The sequence below is a fragment of the Solenopsis invicta genome, chromosome 1, assembly GCF_016802725.1.
Source record: "Solenopsis invicta isolate M01_SB chromosome 1, UNIL_Sinv_3.0, whole genome shotgun sequence".
In the NCBI taxonomy this organism is placed as follows: domain Eukaryota; kingdom Metazoa; phylum Arthropoda; class Insecta; order Hymenoptera; family Formicidae; genus Solenopsis; species Solenopsis invicta.
The window spans coordinates 13,080,013-13,098,284 of record NC_052664.1 but is presented as its reverse complement, the minus strand read 5'-3'; the positions used below and the strand labels follow the sequence as shown (position 1 = coordinate 13,098,284).

The window sequence follows — 18,272 nt, the reverse complement described above, 5'->3', positions numbered from 1 at the left end:
AACAATTAATTATGTAACTTTGGAATGCATACTATGCATACAATGAAGATGGTTTACACATAAAAAAAATGTTTATTTATTACGTTAAACTTTTTCTAATCTTTTTGTCGTTCTATTATTAATCATTTTTTAAAATCTGATTAATTTTTAAGTGCCGTTTTCGCTTTCTTGTAATAAAGAGTCATATAATAAAGAGTTTGTAGTTTGAAGTTTCATAAATACGGACTTACAATGCGAGATACAAAAGATAAATCAATCAAGAGGTATGCATTTGAAATAAAGGCTGCGCCTTTCCCAAAATTACCTGGAAACTTTCTCATCCACAGGGCTGCTAGGTATAAGATTCTGTGCTGCCAACTTCTGAGTGAGATCCTTGACGGTTCCCTCCCTCTTAAGCTGTAGAACCACTCGACGATTCTCGTCTTCGTCGGTGTGATTACTCTCGTTGTACTCGACACCTTCGTTGGGACTTTTACCGTACCATGGCTTCTTTTCCTCCGAGTCGAGTTTGTTCGCGGCATTCATCAAGGGCGTCAAGTCTTTTCTGCTGTTCGTTCTGGACAACTTGTTCGAAGGAGAATCAGCGTTCCTCTCATAAGAGGTACCGTTCGTATATCGCAAACTGTTTGTTGCGAATTGACCTTTAATAATAGAAGGTTAAAAGTATTTATTGTAACGACAGAATATTTTCTCAATGCACGTTGCTTCAAAAAGAAATGGGAATAGTACGAAATCAAATAATCTATTTTATTAAATCCGCTCATTTTGAAAAAAATGTGTTAAGAGCAAATATTTTTTATTAAAAAAAAAACTTCATGCACATTTTAATACACATTTTTAATCCTTTTATTTATAAACAATATGTATAAATAAAATAATAAAACAAATTTTCTTCTGTGAGAATGTAAATCATATGTATAATTATTGATAATTGGAGACTTAATTGAGGATAAAATAGATTATGTTTGAGAATGACAAAAAATATTCATATAAAGCATTAATACTCGAAATAATTCGTAAGTACTCACTTTCCTGATCATCGGTGTGACCAAGCGAAGCTCTTAAGTTTGCAGTAGCCTCTTGTTGCTCCCTAATAAAGCTCCTCTGTCTTTCCGCGCGTTCCCTTCGTCGTCTCAGCGCAGGTGTAACACCAACATCTATAACACCAACATCTACTGAAACACGTAGAACAATGTTTTCTCCGTTAAAGCAAATCACTCGTGTGCACCTCTACGTTTTACATGAAGATTAAGTTTATTGCAAATTAAATATTTCTCAAAATTTTCTTGCTAATTTAAAAAAATACAAGTTAAATTTTACTTTTATCTTGTATAAAAATCGCAAGAAAATCTTTTCGACGGCATAAATACATTGACTTGAACTCAAAAATAACATCAACATATAATAACGTAAATCGCAAAATATTCAATCTATATCATATTTACATGTAAGACTTCAAAGATTGAAATGTTAGAATGTTAGAGTTGATCATATAATGCTTCTTCAATATGAAAGGAAACTAAAAATCTTATGATCTCAGTAAGTGATTTGTCAACACAAGCATTTTATCTGTATATGCAAAAGTTTATCAATGCAGTTGAATTACTAATAAATCAATTTAGAATGTGATTATTTTCAAAATACAAATCTCCGATCAAAAGAGAAACTAAACGATTACCTTTATTCTCTTTGTAACTGCCGTTGAGTTGAACTTCACCCAAATGACTCTGCGAACCTTGAGAACTACTTGATTCGTCGTCATCATCTGGCAGATTCGAGTTTAAGGTATTGTTCAGCTTGCTCACACCTAGAGAATGATTTAGCCGTGGACTCAGCCGTGCATTCAGAGACATCGATAGGGGTGAGTTACCCGTCGAATGTCTTCGAGACTTTCGCCGTTCGTGAGAATCCACTAGAGACTTCCGGTTTCGCAAAGTTTTCCTACGCAATCAATCACGAATATCGGATTAGAACTGTTTTAAACAAATTAGAAAATGGAATAGAATGTTTGTCGAAATATATGAACGAGATCTTTTTTCTTTTTTCTAAATTACATATTTGTATAATTTTAAAAAATTATTTACGTCAAATAATTTGAATATAGGTAGAAGAAAGGAGATTTCAGTAAATCATGTTACGCGTTCAACGCCAAACACACTTACCTTATATTGTCATCCAATTGGCGTATAGGTGAACCTCTGTCGCCATCTTCATGATGCAGCACTGCTTCGTAGATTTGAAACTGTCTAAGCAGGTCGAGATCTGTGCCCTGTTTCGACATGTACCTCTGGACAACGCCTTCCATACCCTGTTCCTCGAGGCAGTCTACTTGATCGTAGTATGTGTCTTGATCGGGAATACCGTTCAAACACTTGTTGATCAAAGTCGTTGCGTATATAAGCAACTCCGTGTCAGCGGCATCATAATCCTTCAGGAGTTTCATCACGTTAATCCACGGTACCACGCCCCTGGCCTGATCGACCGCCCTCACAGCTCTGACCAACAGCAGACTGTTTGTTTCCACATATTCCACAAACACGAGCAGTAGTTTCAACGCCGTCTTCACCACCAGCCGAAAACGACTAGCAATTAACGTATACAACCATTCCACCGTCTGACCATGTTCCATCACCCCGTTCATACCGTCGACGTACAGCATCACCTGGCCGAGTGCTGCATGAATGCAAACGAGTTACGAGATTAAACACGGAGGGCGAAATTGTTCCAGACAATCGTGTATAAAGAGAAAGAGAGAGAGAGAGAGACGAGCCTTTAGCCGTAAATACACCTCTCCGGTGGATTTTATGACCGCTCAAACAACATAAAGGCTCAAAAGATTCCCGAGGTATTGAAAAAAAAGAGAGAGAAGCAAAAAGTTAAGCATTTCTTAAAATATGATTTAAATATCCACACTCCAAGTTGGCGGAGGTAGACCTCTATTTATACGTACGAAAGACTGCTTCTTTTTACGACGTCGCAAAATACGATTATTTTGCAATATCGTTTTCAATTGCATTAAACGCTTTCCACATAAATTGACGTTTTTTGCCTAGGTATTTTGAATTTTCCTGTGTGCGATGATACATGCAATCATTAATCTTGCACCTTAATTCGCACCGTGGCATGGCGCTATTTTTACCGGAACGCGAAAATATAAACGGAAACGTCGGAACGACGACCCCATGCCGATGTAGATACGCTGCGAGAAATAAAAGTATAAACCGTCGTTGCAACCGATGCGAAACCCATCAATCTCGATTCGATCCGAAACGATGTTACCTATTTTTTTACACCATGCCGCTTCGTTGTTTACGAAACTGATTTCCGGCTCGTCCTCGGGCCAAAAACGCAGGCGGGCATGGCTGAAATTTAACGGGTAAATTCCACCGATCGCGGTCGTAGGTTTACTCGGATTTTATACTATATAATATTACGGCAAAAAAATGTGCTTGCGCTCACACGTTATCGCTTAAAACACGCATATTCCGACGAAATCTCCACTCGCTTTGCCCTAAATAAATTACGGCGCGCCTGGCGTGTAAAATGTGCGAAAAATATGGAAGGAAGCTGCTGCGAGCATTCATGCACCGCAGGTAAAAACCGCTTCAACCGAGATTAATTAAAAACAATGAGAAAAAAAGTCGGAATCTCTCTTCTTTGTCGAACAGTTGGGCGTGGGCTGTACATACGTACGGCAAGAAAATAAAACGCAGCGCACGTAAATCCAGGTCACTTACGTGCACGAATCAAATAATTGCTACGTTACACTAACAAAGTCGTAAAGCCAATTAGAGAGCATTTGTGAAATCAAATATATAAATTACTGTCGCGACAAATTATCCCGATTCCAATTTGCCTGAATGAAACTTATTTACGAGAATACTAACAATGTTTAATTTCCAGAACCATGTCACACGAAAAAAACGTCAAAAATAATATTGATGGAAAATCAGCACCCTTTTTTTTAACTGTTATTTGCGTAACGCTGTAATCAATATTTAACCTATGCAAATTTGGAACTGCGCGGTGCAATCGAATAAATGAGGCTTTTACGTCGATGAAAATGAGACTGTTTGCGCGTATGTATTGATTCTCCAATAGAATATCATCAAAATTCTGGTATTTGCGCGATCGTGTGCTTCGTATCTGCGACGCATGCCGGCAATGATAATAATCATTAAGCGATTTAAGCACGTTCCACTGATAAACGTTAATCTAGCCGTTATCATTACGCAAACCATAAGTTATGATGCGCATCTAATTAGAAGCATAGATATATGCATGGCGTCGCGCGTAATCAGAGTTAATCGGATATTATTGTGTTGCAGGAGTTGCATTGTAATCTTTAAATGGACTGTAAAACGTAACATGTACAATTATATCGTACAACTGTACCAATATACATGGCAACAAACTGGAATATCCGTTGATAAAATTATATATAAGTCTTTATAATAAAAATAAACAATATAACAATATAAAATTTTAGAAATACTTTTGTAGCAAAATTCCATATAACATTTCACAGAATTTTTTCAAAAGTGTTGCAATGTAAAATATTGAAACCTGTCTGAAAACTTTCCGCAACAATCGGTGCTGTATGAGAATTGTAAACTGTAATAAATTTTTTTATCTAAACGACTTCTATAATGAATGTTATAATAATATGAATAAAAACATGCATAAATGTGTATAATACAAGTAATGAATTGCTTGAAACATACGAAAAGATTGCCAAAATCGCACACTTTACATGTAAAGGCTTGTAACTCAAATTATAAGGAATATTTTTCAAGTTCTTTATACATCCTAATAAAATATCACATAATAGTCCCCCTTTCTTATAAATTTTTTTGTAATTTTTTGCATTATTATACTTTATTAAAATAAGAAATTTAGTTAGGCTGCAAGTAGTGCTATTTACCAGAAAACGGATTTTTGAAATCGCACCACAAATTGCTAAAATTACAATGATTATTTATCTTTCATGCAATCTACATTAGCTCGTCCCATTTCATTCAAATAAAGTAAAATATGTATTTTTGTTCACAATATTTTCTTTCTACTTTATTCAATCTTATTTTACAGTTTCTAGAACCTTTCAAAGCATAGATTATGGATCACTTTCCGGACCTACTTTTTTTGGCCATTTCCCGTTCGATAAAAAAAAAACAACTTTATATCACAATAGTCAAAATCGTAATCTAGAAACATTCTGATATTTCCAAAGTTTTAGGAAAATAAGATACTTCATAAAACTTTTGTTTATTTAATCTTCAAACAAAAGTGAAAAGAAAACTTTAACCCTATTAATCTAATATATTTTAACAGTTTAATGTTACGACCATGCTATTTATCTTCAATTTAGCTACACAGTGTGTCGAAAAATAGCTACAATATTATGATTTTTCTATGAAAATAAATAATAAGATTACTATTATGCCTAACACATCTCGAACTGTAGCATTTATACAATTATATTATATAGTTCTCAAATAACTTCGTTGAAACTGTACAAATACAGTGATTAAATTTTTAGACGATGTGATTTGGGAATCGATTCCGATAAGTTTCTCTTATCGGGTAATTAGGAAAGATTATTGATTTCATGTCTAAACTTGAATATAATAAATTCAATAATTGTAGTTTTGAAACGTACTTTTCCAAATTGCATTTACGATACCGCAATCTTTGCGTATCATACTTTCTACTTCCTTATTATAGGTTCCTCGATTCGCTTCAGCTCCCTCTAATACAGAGACGGACGCGACGAATGCATTATAAGATTACAACATGAAATTAGCGCGCTCACTCGCATATAAGCCGGCGGTTTACAAAGTACTTGAACACGGTTCCAAGATGCCGCACTCGAAAGGCACGATCAAAGAGCGCCATTCATAATTCGCAACGCATCGCGGTTTGACGAGTAGCTGCAAGCCACCGTGGCTCCCACGTGTTGACGCTTTCGCCACGTAAACGCTCCGTGTTAACGCTTGGTGTCACCTTCTCTCTCGCCGTGCTTTCAGACGGTAATATCATCGTCGTCGCGTCCTTCTTGGAACGGCAAAGATGAGGACGTTGATGCCTCGCTCGTTAAACGTTAGCTGCATTATACCGGCATTATCTTATCGTTACCTCGACAAAGCGGGAGTGCATAGAGAACGTCCACGTTTACTACGAAATCTCGGTGTGCATGTATCCCGGCAGGGTCGCGTCGTTCTCTTAACTCAATTTGCGGGTCCGTTTACGATACGACTTTCCCGCCGTCTAATTGGACGCACCGACTATTACTGTTATTGCGGAAGTTATAGAATAATCATCTCTTGGTATTGTTATTGAATCTTGTTAGCGATACCGCCACTACAATAGCTTTTATAAATTTGCAAGTTATAAAAATTAATTAAAGATTTTAACGGAGATTACAATTAATAGAAAAAAGTGACTGCGTATGTAAATTTAATGATATCGAGACAAACACAAAAGTTTTTCCATTTTTCGTAATATGCATTGATGAAATGGTTCGTTATTGTATACGAAAACGCCGCTAGATTATTCGGCGCCTCTTTGCAATATAAATCAAATCAGAGCTCTATTTTTTTTTACTTTTTCATTAATTTTATCTGACGACGATTCATCAAGCTGTAACACTGCAAAGTTAAATAAAAATATTGAAAAATTTTTGTGTAATTTAGAAAACATACTTCGAAGCAGACTTTCTAAGCTTTAACATAATTTTTAAACAATTTTGGAAATATTTAAGCGAATCGAAAATATTACAACAAAACTTTTTCTCTTCTTCTTTTTTGTAAACTTTTTAATTTCGAAGTTACAAATATTTTGTAAAATCAAGTTTTTACGCAAGAAATTCAATACCTTTGCAAAAAATTATCGAAGTCAATGAATGTGCATAACTTTATGTATAACGTATGGTACATGTGATCTTGTTCACTTTAAATTCAAAATAAAAATAAGAAAATTCTCATCAATTTACATATTATATCTATATAAAATACTAAGCAAATTAATTATGTGTAATAAGAGAAGCAATTTTTTTAACGGCACCTAACGTTGTACACGCACGCAACTTGATAGAGGAAAATACTTCTTTAATGAATAATTAGAATGTTTACAATTGGGAATATATTTTGAATAATTACAAAAGGATTACGACGTAATTACCACTTAATTTTCATTGTGCGTTATTTAAATAAATATAACCAATAATAATTAACAGATAATAAATAGAGATTTTTAATTAAGAACATTACAGGAAAAAAAATGATGTAAATTATCTCTGTTACAGAACATTCTCTAAATATACACTTTTTATTATTTTATTTATTTAAGAAAAAATGTACGATATTTGAAAGAATCGTTTATAAATATATTTAATCTTTCAAAACTTTCAAATTTTTCAAATCTTACAAAACTTTCAGGTCTAAAATTCAAAATAATTTTTATAAATAATTTGCTATTCCTGAGAAAGATCTAAATTCGTTTTAAGAAAATGATTTTATCTATAATAGTAAGAGAACAGTTTAAATGAGAGAAGATTTAAACTTTATCAAGTTAAAGATGGGCATTATGGATACAGCTATCCTTCAATCCTATGATAAATAAATAAAGTACTCACCACGTAAAATGTAATTTTGGTAATTCTGATCGGCTTCGCTGCTGACTTTGATCAAGCAGGCAAGTCCGTCATTTTGCACAAACTCGTGCACCAGATCCTTGTCCTCCTGGAAAATTGGAATTTGCGATAAGTAAATTTAGTTACAATTTAACAAGGCGACATTAATGCATGCTGATGTTTTAAATAGGAACAGTTTGCAAAGGTGTTTCCCTAAAGGCTTCAATATTGCAACCTATTGCAGCTACGCTTTTTTAATTATATCAGAACAAAGAGCTTTTAATACATAAAACCTGAAAGAATACTATTATCGCATTGTGTGATAAACATTGCGTCAAGCGTGTAATTACTTTACATCAAGCTAAATGTAAAATCGATTAGAGAAAATAATCAACAGTCCTTAGTTTCCAGCTATTATAATCACTTATTGAATATTTTCCATAGAAAGTTACATTATATAAATATTGATTCAGTCTTCAGAAATTCAATTTTTATATTGCTCTTCGAACGATTTTAATTTGCGATTCATTATATAGCACCTTCTTTTACAAATAGCTTTTACATCTGTTTCTAAATGCACGCGCAAGCTTTTCACCAAGTTGGAAGAAACTACAGAGAAAACATAGAAGAACTAATATAGCTGCTGATATCCGATCCTGACAGCAACGTCACGACGGCGTGATTTACCTCTACATTACTACCTAAGCCCAACTCGCTCTACCGTGCAGCCGGGGTTAAATGGAATTAGTTATGCCGCTTCGGGCGCAAAGTCGCGGGCATAATGGAAAATCTACGAAGTTTGATTAAACCCCCTCGTTTCCAAGGCGCCGCGACGCCGGCGCCATGGCCGTTCGCAACGTAGTCGGACTCTTCTCTGGTTCACGTATACTTCGGTATTCTCTCGCGCGTTTCCCCCTTTCCCACTTCACTTCCGCCAGCAGTGAGACGGTAGAAGTTTACACGGGACTTAGGCGCGACATAGACTCGATTAGCTCGACGGATTAAGAAGCGAAATTGAACTCGTACCAATGCGTTTCCTCAATTTCTGTGCCGTGAGGGAAACTTGAGGCTATACTGCAGAAACGGGAAGGACAAAGGGGAGGTTCGTAAAGGGAGGCATTCGGTAGCCGACGGAATCCTCATGGAAGCAATTATGAAATACATGGTTACACGACGTCCTATGACCAGATTAGATACGGGGGTGGACGTGCAATTGATTTGCGCGACAGTAAATTCGATTAGCAGTACGGATTAACAGCGAAGGATGTGCAAGAATATGAGGGATACATGGTCGTGATGAAGGCTGAAACCCGCAGTGGCAATAATCGGAAGAGAGGATAGGATCGTTAAATGCGAGCAAGATTTAATTAACTCTCCATCCTCTATCACTGTGCAAGACAAAATTAAAATTTGGTATTTCCAATAATCTCAGTCTTTAGAATTATAAGTGACAGGAGAAATACATAGATAATAGCTCCAACAGAAAATGAGAGAAAGAAAGAACTGTGTGCGTATATTAAATATGCACGTGTCATTTACTTCTTAAATAAATTAAATGCTGAGAAGATAATGAATTTACACATAATGAATAACGAATTTAAACAGTACATTTAATATATATTTCATTGTGAGTAAAAGAAGATAACAGAATATATTCTAATTTAAATGTTACTCTTTGTGGTGGACAGTAGCAATCTTTCTCGATGGTAATATCGATGAAAGGAAGTTGGTTATTGAGAAAATAGAGCACTGTTACATAATTGAAAAAGAAACTAGCAAAAATCATTATTTAATACATTGAAAAAAAATACAAACTTATTTGTGGGATATAAATTTATTCTATTGAAATAAATCTTTATTTAAATACGGCAAAGTAAAATTTTATTCCTAGCAAATAAATTAATTAATAGGAAAAAATATGAGATATATCTTTCACAGACGTACATATTTCGTCGTTACAATCAAATTCTTTAACCAAAAATATCAGAAATAGCGTTCTGTAATACTAATTTGCAAATTTGATAATGAAGTAGTATTATAAATTTAATTTTTATATATACTAATAATATTAACTGTTACATACCAAATTGTTTACGCGTACTAATAAAACTCTAGTAAATACAATATTTGTGTAAAAATATTTGGATTCACTTACTCGTTTAAACGTTATTTATCTTAAACTGTAGCAAAATAGGTTCTTTTTAACTGCATAAATCACTATAAATTAAATTCTTCATTGTAGTCTTCTAGTAGTGATTACTCTCAGGATAAAAATTCGGTAAAAGTCAAGCTTTTGTCGTAGATTAAAAAAATAAAAAAAGATAAACGTTTAAAAAATTATCAGTTTTTAAATTTCGATAACTTTTAGCTGATATTATAGAGTCAAAATAACCTTAATTAGAGATTCAAGATGGACTAATAGTATTTATATCTCTTATATGTGTTGTTATAATTATGACAATGTAGACTTTAATTCAATATACATATATTTGCCTCATTATTTGCGAATAACTTACACAAACAAATATTATGAATTTAAACCACCAAACATTCAATTAAACTTTTTATTAATGCCAAGCCAAGTCAATGTCATGCCAGATTTTTTGAAAAAGAAAAAGAAGAAAACAAATTATGCGTCGATGAGAAGTAGAGAAGACGCATTTGTTCGAAACATCATGCAAATATTTACTCGTCAGACAAGTAACTTCGCGCAAAAATATCCGCTCAACTTCGTCGCAAACCCCACAACTGCTTTTCTCATCCACTCAATCCTACTATACGTCCACTGTACATTCTTTCAGGCCTTCTCGCGCGAGCTCGCTCGTTCTATCTCATCGCGAATTGTAAACCCACCTGAAAAATCTGCTTGAGGGAGAAGAGAGCCCGTCGCAGCTCGCGGCCCTCGCTGTTCAGCAATTTTTCTGCAACAGACAAGCAACACGCAACCATTTATTATAATAATACCGCATGCGCGCCATCGTCGTGGGCCGCTCGCGCGCATTGTTGCGCGAGTCCAGGGCCCCTTTTTGCAAAGGACCCCATTTTCAGATCACAGTACTTAAAGCGACCGTAATGAAGAGACCGCGTTTACCATTTAGCATTTTCCATCGCGGCAATTCCATGTAACCGCGCACGCGTGCACCGTTAATTTGATATAAATTACCGTCAGATTATTGAATTCGACCCTCGGGCGAGACCGAGAACCTTCATCGTCTGAGATTAATTTTAGTATCACCAAACAAAAACAACAGAATTAATGAAGTGCCAGTGTCAATGCCAGCCTAGTAAACGGAGAAATTTATCAGGATAAACTAATATAGTGGTTAAAGGGATAAGTAATTGTTACAATTAATATAACTTCGATAAGAATTAATCTTATCCTACAAAAATTGTCAAAGTCCCGAATATGTGGCTTTTATTCAAACGTGCTAGTATATGAAATATCAAATTTATATAAACGCTCTAGGAAGAGGTTTATCTTGTTCTATAAACTATTGGCAAAGTTATGTAGTCCTAATTAAGTTTTAAAATTATTTTGTCCATTGTTACATTTTTGGTAAATTTAATCTGATAACCAAACATTTTTTTATCACATGAACGATATTATTACTCCATAAAATTTCCTCGAATAGCGCTTTTACAACATTTTCTCTGCGACCCATGCAATCAATAATGAACAAGGCAAATGCGCGCATATTCAACATGCCGCCGCGCCATATTCAACATATCCTCTGTTCTCAGGAGGATTCATGATCCCATTGAGAAACTCACCATTTGACTCTGCTCCCCCTCGAATGGATTTATTTATCGTATAAACAACCGAACGAGCACGCGGCGCGCAATTAAACGGGGGCTCGTAATTAAGTCCCATTAATTTTACACGTTGAATCCCTAGTCGAAATCCGTTCCGTCTCCGGGTCCATTTTTCTCTCGACATCCTGTGCGCGATCTTCTTCCAATCATGATCCACCGATTCACCGTATTACTAATAATTGAATTCCATTTCAGCGGTGGTGCGGCAGGGCAAATTCAATTTGCCGACCATACCGGAATTTTCTGAATCTACTGCGGAAGTTCGCGGGATAGTTCGTCAGGACGACGAAAAAAGGAATGAGTCTAGTGGAACGTGTTATCGTGCAAAAGCGCGAAAACGCCAATATAGCGTGAATATATGCAGTGGGAATTTTACCGGAAACAAGGCGAGAAAAGTTGGACATGTCGGTACGATGTATTATACGCGAAAAGCAATTTTTACCTACGCTTTTTGATATGTACAATTTGTCATTGTTGCTACTCTCTTTTTCTTTTCTCTATTTTTTTCTTTTTTTTTAAATTTCTATATCTTGATGAAAAATAAAAATAATCATTTAATGATAAAATATCGTAAAATGTTGATTGTTTTTTTACTGTTAACTTTTTTACTATCTATTTCTAGATAGATCATTTTTCAACGTCAATCATATTTGTTTAGATTGATATTTTGGAAAAAACTTGCGGATGTATATGCTATATTTCACGATATTATAAAAATTTAAAAATTCTATAAATTGATTTATTATTATGTTTGAGTGTCTGCGTAAAAATTAAGCATATTTCTCTTATTGGTTTAAAAGTTATTTAATTTGTTTGCTCTTGATTCTTATATAAAGTCGCATTTTATAGTAATTATTTGCAAATTTAAAGAAAGAGCGTTACAAATTTAATCAAACTTTTTACATACATTAATAGAACTCTAATAAATATTGGTGCAAATGTTTACTTGGATCCACTTAAAAGTTATTTATTTACTGAAAACTACAACAAAATAGAATCATTTTTTCTGCAAAAAACTACTATAAACCAAATTTTTAATTTTCTTCTTTGCAGCTGTGGTTTTATGGGCAAACTTTGGGCATCCGCGTCCAAAATTTTTTATCTTTAATTAGAAACAAGAAAGAATAAACCTAAGAAGCTTTTAGTTTTTCAATTTCGATAACTTTTATCTCGTATTGTACAGCCAATATATGCTTAACTTTCTGTTCAAAAGACTTCAACTTATTTAAATACATATTTAATGATGGTACCGTTTATACATAAAGATACTGGCCATTCATCGTAACCGCATCTCGTTTGCAATTTTTTACGTAACCACGCCTTTTCGCTTCCCCAAGTCACGGTTCGCGACGTGGCAAACCCAATTCGCGATTTCTTTCGCGGAAAAGAAGGCCCGGTGCGACCGCATAATCCGCGGCTATCACGCGATCTCCAAATGCATAATACATGCAGAAGAGAGATGGTCCAAGGTGAGGAGTGGCGGGAAAAACGAGCGAGAAGGAGAAAGAAGGGAGATATGCAAGCAAAGGTAATTAGGAGTTTGCTGCAGGGTACGCGAAGGAATCGGGGAGAAGGATGACGGCGAGAAAGAGAGAACGAGCGACGCGTCTTCTAAGAATAGCGGTCCCAAGGCCCTGGGGCCCTTGGTCCCTCCGTAATCAGTGACCATATAAGCAAAGGTCCCCGTCTCCCTCTTCGACCCTTTTTGTTCCGTCTCTCTGTCTCCGTGTGGTATCTTCTTTTCGCTGCTAAGCAATTTCGCCGACTACGCCGTAATGCGCTATTGTCGCACATAGATCCTCTTCAAATTTCAGTTTAATTTTCAGTTTGATTAACATTGGCTTTTAAATGCTTATAATGTTATTACTGTAGACAATCTACTAAATTGTTTTTGGATTAGAGCTCCAGTTGCACTTGGCAGAAGAGGAATTACAGTTTTATGCATTTTTAATGTGTATACTCATATCCGTGCTAGGTTTCTTCAAAGCCATGCATATGTTTCTAATTACTTTACTATCTTAAAAATATTCAGGGGCAACATTTCCATAAAAAAAAAAATGAAAAATTAATGTTCACTCAAAGTTTTAATATGAGATATCTTAATACATTCTGAAAACAAATTATACTTGCAAATCTTTATATTGGAAGTAAAAAAACATATTTTACTGAGAAAGTATAATTTTAGATAATTATCTGAAGTAGATCCATTTTAAATCCAAGCTTTAAGAAGAAAAATTAATGGAATTAATTCAATCAAGGAATTGTACGTGGAAACGTACAAAATCGTGAAACTTTAATTTGAAAAGTGTAAAAAATTATATTACAATATTTTACATCAGGTAATGATATTAAATTGTTATATTCTATCTTTATCCATGATTGTTTGCTTTATAAGCGCCGCCAATTGGCACGTAACATTGTTCTAATATAAGAGTAAGAAGAATTAAATAAGCGTGTTAAAAATATAAAAATTTCAAAAATTTTGAAGAAAACAGAAAATTTATTTTTTTGTAAATAACAAAATAAATTGAAACTCACAATCAACCTATGCAAACGCAAATCAACAAATAAATAAGGTCAACCAACGAGCAAAAAGTTAGAAAAACAGAAATGATATGTATTGGATCTCTATTATCATTATATTATGCGATAGGAAATTTGTACGTTTTACGTTTCTAATTTGTCATTCTTTAGCATTATTAGATCACATGTATAGAACGTTCGATAACAAAATATATAACCAAATATATAAAAAGATACATAAATACGTAAGTATTGGATACAATCCGGAGACAACATGGTACTTGTACTTATTACTTTTAGAATATCACACGTTTCTTGTTTTATACATTGAATATAAAAATTATATATAAGTGAAAATCCTAATTTATGAAAAATATAAGCTAACCTTCAAAATCCAATAAAATTATAATTTTATTGTAGTATACACGTTATTATAAAATATGTGTATAACAATATATTAAAAACGCAATTTTTATTTTTAATAATTTCTATATTCTAAGCATAACGTTTATGATATTTCAGGAAATATCTATTTCAACTTTCAAAGCAAATACTGTAAAAAGTTAAACAAATTTTTAATTAAACAAAATTTATTTAAATAAATTATATAAACTGATATAATTGTTGAAATAAATCTCTGTTTTCAAATGATGACTGATGTATTAACGATCAATTAAGATGAGAGAATTCATGAAACTTCTGCGATTTACTAAAATCTAACCCATTTCGTGGACAACTGAATGCTATTGTCAAATTGTTCAGCGTGAGCGAAATTCGAGTCCGTGTATCGCGTGATACGTGAAAACGTGCTCTCGTAGCACACCACGCGTGCTATGTAATGCGTCCGGTTATCCGGCCAGTTGCGAGATATTTGTATGATCTGTTCGCGAGCGAAATAGAACAGCGGAATTATTCATCGTAATATTTCGGTGCCATACGGTGAGTACACTTCGTGCGCATTGATGCGAGGATGAAAGGCGATTAATAAGTGAGCGATGGGACGCGATAACAATAACGCTTTCAACAAGAACTTCCTATAGACAACTTCCTGTAGGCATTATTATTTTAATATTTAACGCATATATTTACATAAGCGGAATAAATTAATCTCGCATTTATTCGTCTGTCAAATTTTATCGTTCGAAGAGATTGTTAACCATATAATCATATGTTACTGATGATTGCTCTATCAATAATAGTAGTAGTTTATCTCATTTTTAGATCTAATAAGTATTTCCTGCTTTTTGTCATAAATTATGTAAGACATTTATTATTGTCAAAATATTTGTATTAAATTTACTAAGAAAATAGTATGTGAGAAAGAAATAATATAGATAAAAATATTTTGATTATAAAAACATTACAAATATTAATTCTTTTATTACATTCTCTACCTAGAATATTTATTCTGTGATAGTTTTCTATTTCTATATGGAAAATACGATCTCATTAAAATGTCAAAAAGTTTTGTTACATACAGATTTGAAAATAATTTTGTTGGATTATCGATGTAATTATGGTGAATGTTTAAACATTGAGCATTGCTGCAAAAAGTTTTGACTTTTTACCAACATAATTATTCTGATGGCGTAGCAAAATTATTTTCAGATCTGTATTAGGCTCAATTTTTAGGTTCTTAAACAAAATCGTTCTTTTCGTATAAAATATTCCTGTCATTTGAAAGAAGCTGCGTGTATTCATGAATAAAATATGCAGGATATTTTTGTAACATAGGCTCATCTTCATTACTCGTTTTTCGAAGGCAGCTATGTTAGGTCACACAGAAAGAAGAAAAGAAGTAGGGATCAAAACGAAAAAAGACAGACAAATTTCACGAGGGTCGAAGATACACGAAGAACCGTTAAAATATGTAAAACGGCACGGTCCACTTTGGCTTCCGCTCCTCCCTCTGCCCTTTTGAAACTTCTCATTTTTTCTTGCTTATTCTGTACCTTCGATTATCTGCCTCCACCGCCTTCACAGAGTTCAATGAACCAGGACACAGAAACCGCAGGTGTACCCGACACACACGATCATTCGCAAATTTCGTTCTCTGCAGTATTTAACATACATGGAACATTTCAGCAAAATTTTCATTTATTAACAAATTTAACGTGCACATAAAATATATTAATACTGCTAACTTTTCGTCTTGATAGAATCTTTAAAGAAAAATGCATGTTATATACATACATTTAAATAAATAATTACTTAATTATAAGAAATTAAACAAATATGAATAATTATGTTTTAATGCAAACGGATATGGAAGCTTTTGCATATCTCTAAACAAATTTTAAATAAATTTTAAAAAATATTATTAAGGCATTATAAACTTTTTTAAATGGAAATTAAAAATTATAAAAGACGTGAAAAAAAGGATAATTTAAAATTTATCAAAAAATTTGTAAATGAATTTGTATTTCCGCAAAATATTGTCGTTTTAAAGATATTCTATATAATTACTGCTGAATTGTTACATTTAATAATATATTGTATGACAAAAAACAATAAAAAAATCTTTTTATTACAATTGACTTATTTACACAAACAAATAGAATGTTAACAATTATAGCGATGTCTGTTGGCAGGAAACAACACTGATAGTTGAACTAATCTTATAAGAAATAATTTACATAGCGAAAGTGCGCAAGGAATATCTTTGCTTATTTCCATGAAATTGATGTTAGCAAGTCAAATAAGCTTGTCTGAATATCTTATAGAAACGTTCCTCACTTCAATGAAATAATATAACAACATTAATAAAAACAAATACGTAATACACACATATATTATTATTTTTACATACAAATCATTCTCATCAGAAAATTAATTAAGATACAAACTTTATGTAACTTAATAATTTAAATAATAATAAACTTTAAGAAACTAATATAAATTCTAAAGCTCGTAATATTTATTAAATGTTTGAAATAATCGTTAAAATTTGATGCGTTATTTTTAAAATTTATCAACGCCCGCAAAATAATAAAACGGAAATAAAACGGGTTTGGTGAAAATGAAAACATTGCAAGCTTGTAATTAAAATGTAAGCTATCAGAACCCGTTTTGAACATGTAAATAGAACCTATAGAGACTATTTCTCTACGAGTCGTTGAATCGTATGTTTGTAATTGCAATAATCCTGGCACAATAAGGTTTAATTAAAACAAGGTAATCGAAATAATACGTCCCTTACAGAATCGTTCATTTCGTTACCACAAAATTGATGTAACAACAAATCATCGCTAGTTTATTGCGAAAATATTCGCTTGGTCATGCATTTAGTGTAAACAAAACGCATAAAATCCAATTGCAATAATTCGATAAATCTCGAATTGCACGATTCAATTTTCTCGAAATATTTCAGTTTGTTCCATTACGCTAAGTAAAACGTTTAGGTAATCGTCGAGAAAATGTAATTGCTGTCAAAAAGAAACGTCACCGATTGTGTTGTGTGCAATTCACCATTATTATGGAAATTTTTATAACATTTGTTCTACATATTTAGTACTAAATATTCATACTTCATATTTAATATTAAATGTAATACTTATACAACCATATAACTATTACAAATTTAAAGATTATGCAAATTTATATTATGTTTACTTTACGTTCGAGTTACGTTCAAGTCTTCCACCCTTTCTAAAAAATAAGACTTTTGCTTGGAAAAGAGAAAGAAAGTGAAAGTTATTTCAATGATATTTCTTAATATGGAATTAAATAAATTTTGTAATTATAATATTTAATTATAATTATAAAAATATCTAATTAAAATAGCTTATAAAAGTATAAATGGCTTCAGGTATGTGCCTATAAATAGCTTCATTTAAAGGTAATTCATATTTAGAAGAAACTGCATATTATTTTCAGAGTCATAGAATAAGAAATCAAGCATTCCTAAATAACTTCGTATTAAACAGTTTAAATGTAAACATAAAAATATGTAAATATTTTTAAACTGTGAACTACACGTAAAGAACTACACTGAAAGTTTTTGCAAACTATCTAAAAAAATTGAATATAAATCTAAAAATAAAGATATTTGAGCACGTTGAAAAATATATGCTGCAAAAGTTTTAACATTTTAGAAATCAGCTAGAGAGTTGTATACAATTATCTTGGTACAACAAAATTATTTTGAAATCTGTAACTATTTAAATTTTTAGATACTTTGGCAAAACCATTTTTCCCATGTAGAAATCATTTAGCGGCGAAAGGATCAAAGTGAGGTGTGTGTAGTTACCGCTGTTTATTGTAATTCCTATAACGATTTTTGTAATGCTACGGATAAAAAGAATGT

At 32.9% G+C, this 18,272-nt stretch overlaps 1 protein-coding gene across 4 annotated transcripts in view; it reads right to left on the bottom strand.

The window, feature by feature from the left end:
- LOC105193387 (FH1/FH2 domain-containing protein 3) overlaps positions 1 to 18,272 on the bottom strand; it is a 157,761-nt gene that overhangs the window by 32,281 nt on the left and 107,208 nt on the right. For all 4 annotated transcript variants that reach the window (XM_026134910.2, XM_026134911.2, XM_039450494.1 and 1 more), the window contains 6 exons: positions 10,484 to 10,551; positions 7,634 to 7,739; positions 2,163 to 2,673; positions 1,679 to 1,941; positions 1,029 to 1,160; positions 305 to 641 (listed from right to left, as the gene is read on the bottom strand). In XM_026134910.2, coding sequence (XP_025990695.1) covers positions 305 to 641; positions 1,029 to 1,160; positions 1,679 to 1,941; positions 2,163 to 2,673; positions 7,634 to 7,739; positions 10,484 to 10,551 — 1,417 coding nt within the window. The remainder of the gene's footprint in view (positions 1 to 304; positions 642 to 1,028; positions 1,161 to 1,678; positions 1,942 to 2,162; positions 2,674 to 7,633; positions 7,740 to 10,483; positions 10,552 to 18,272) is intronic.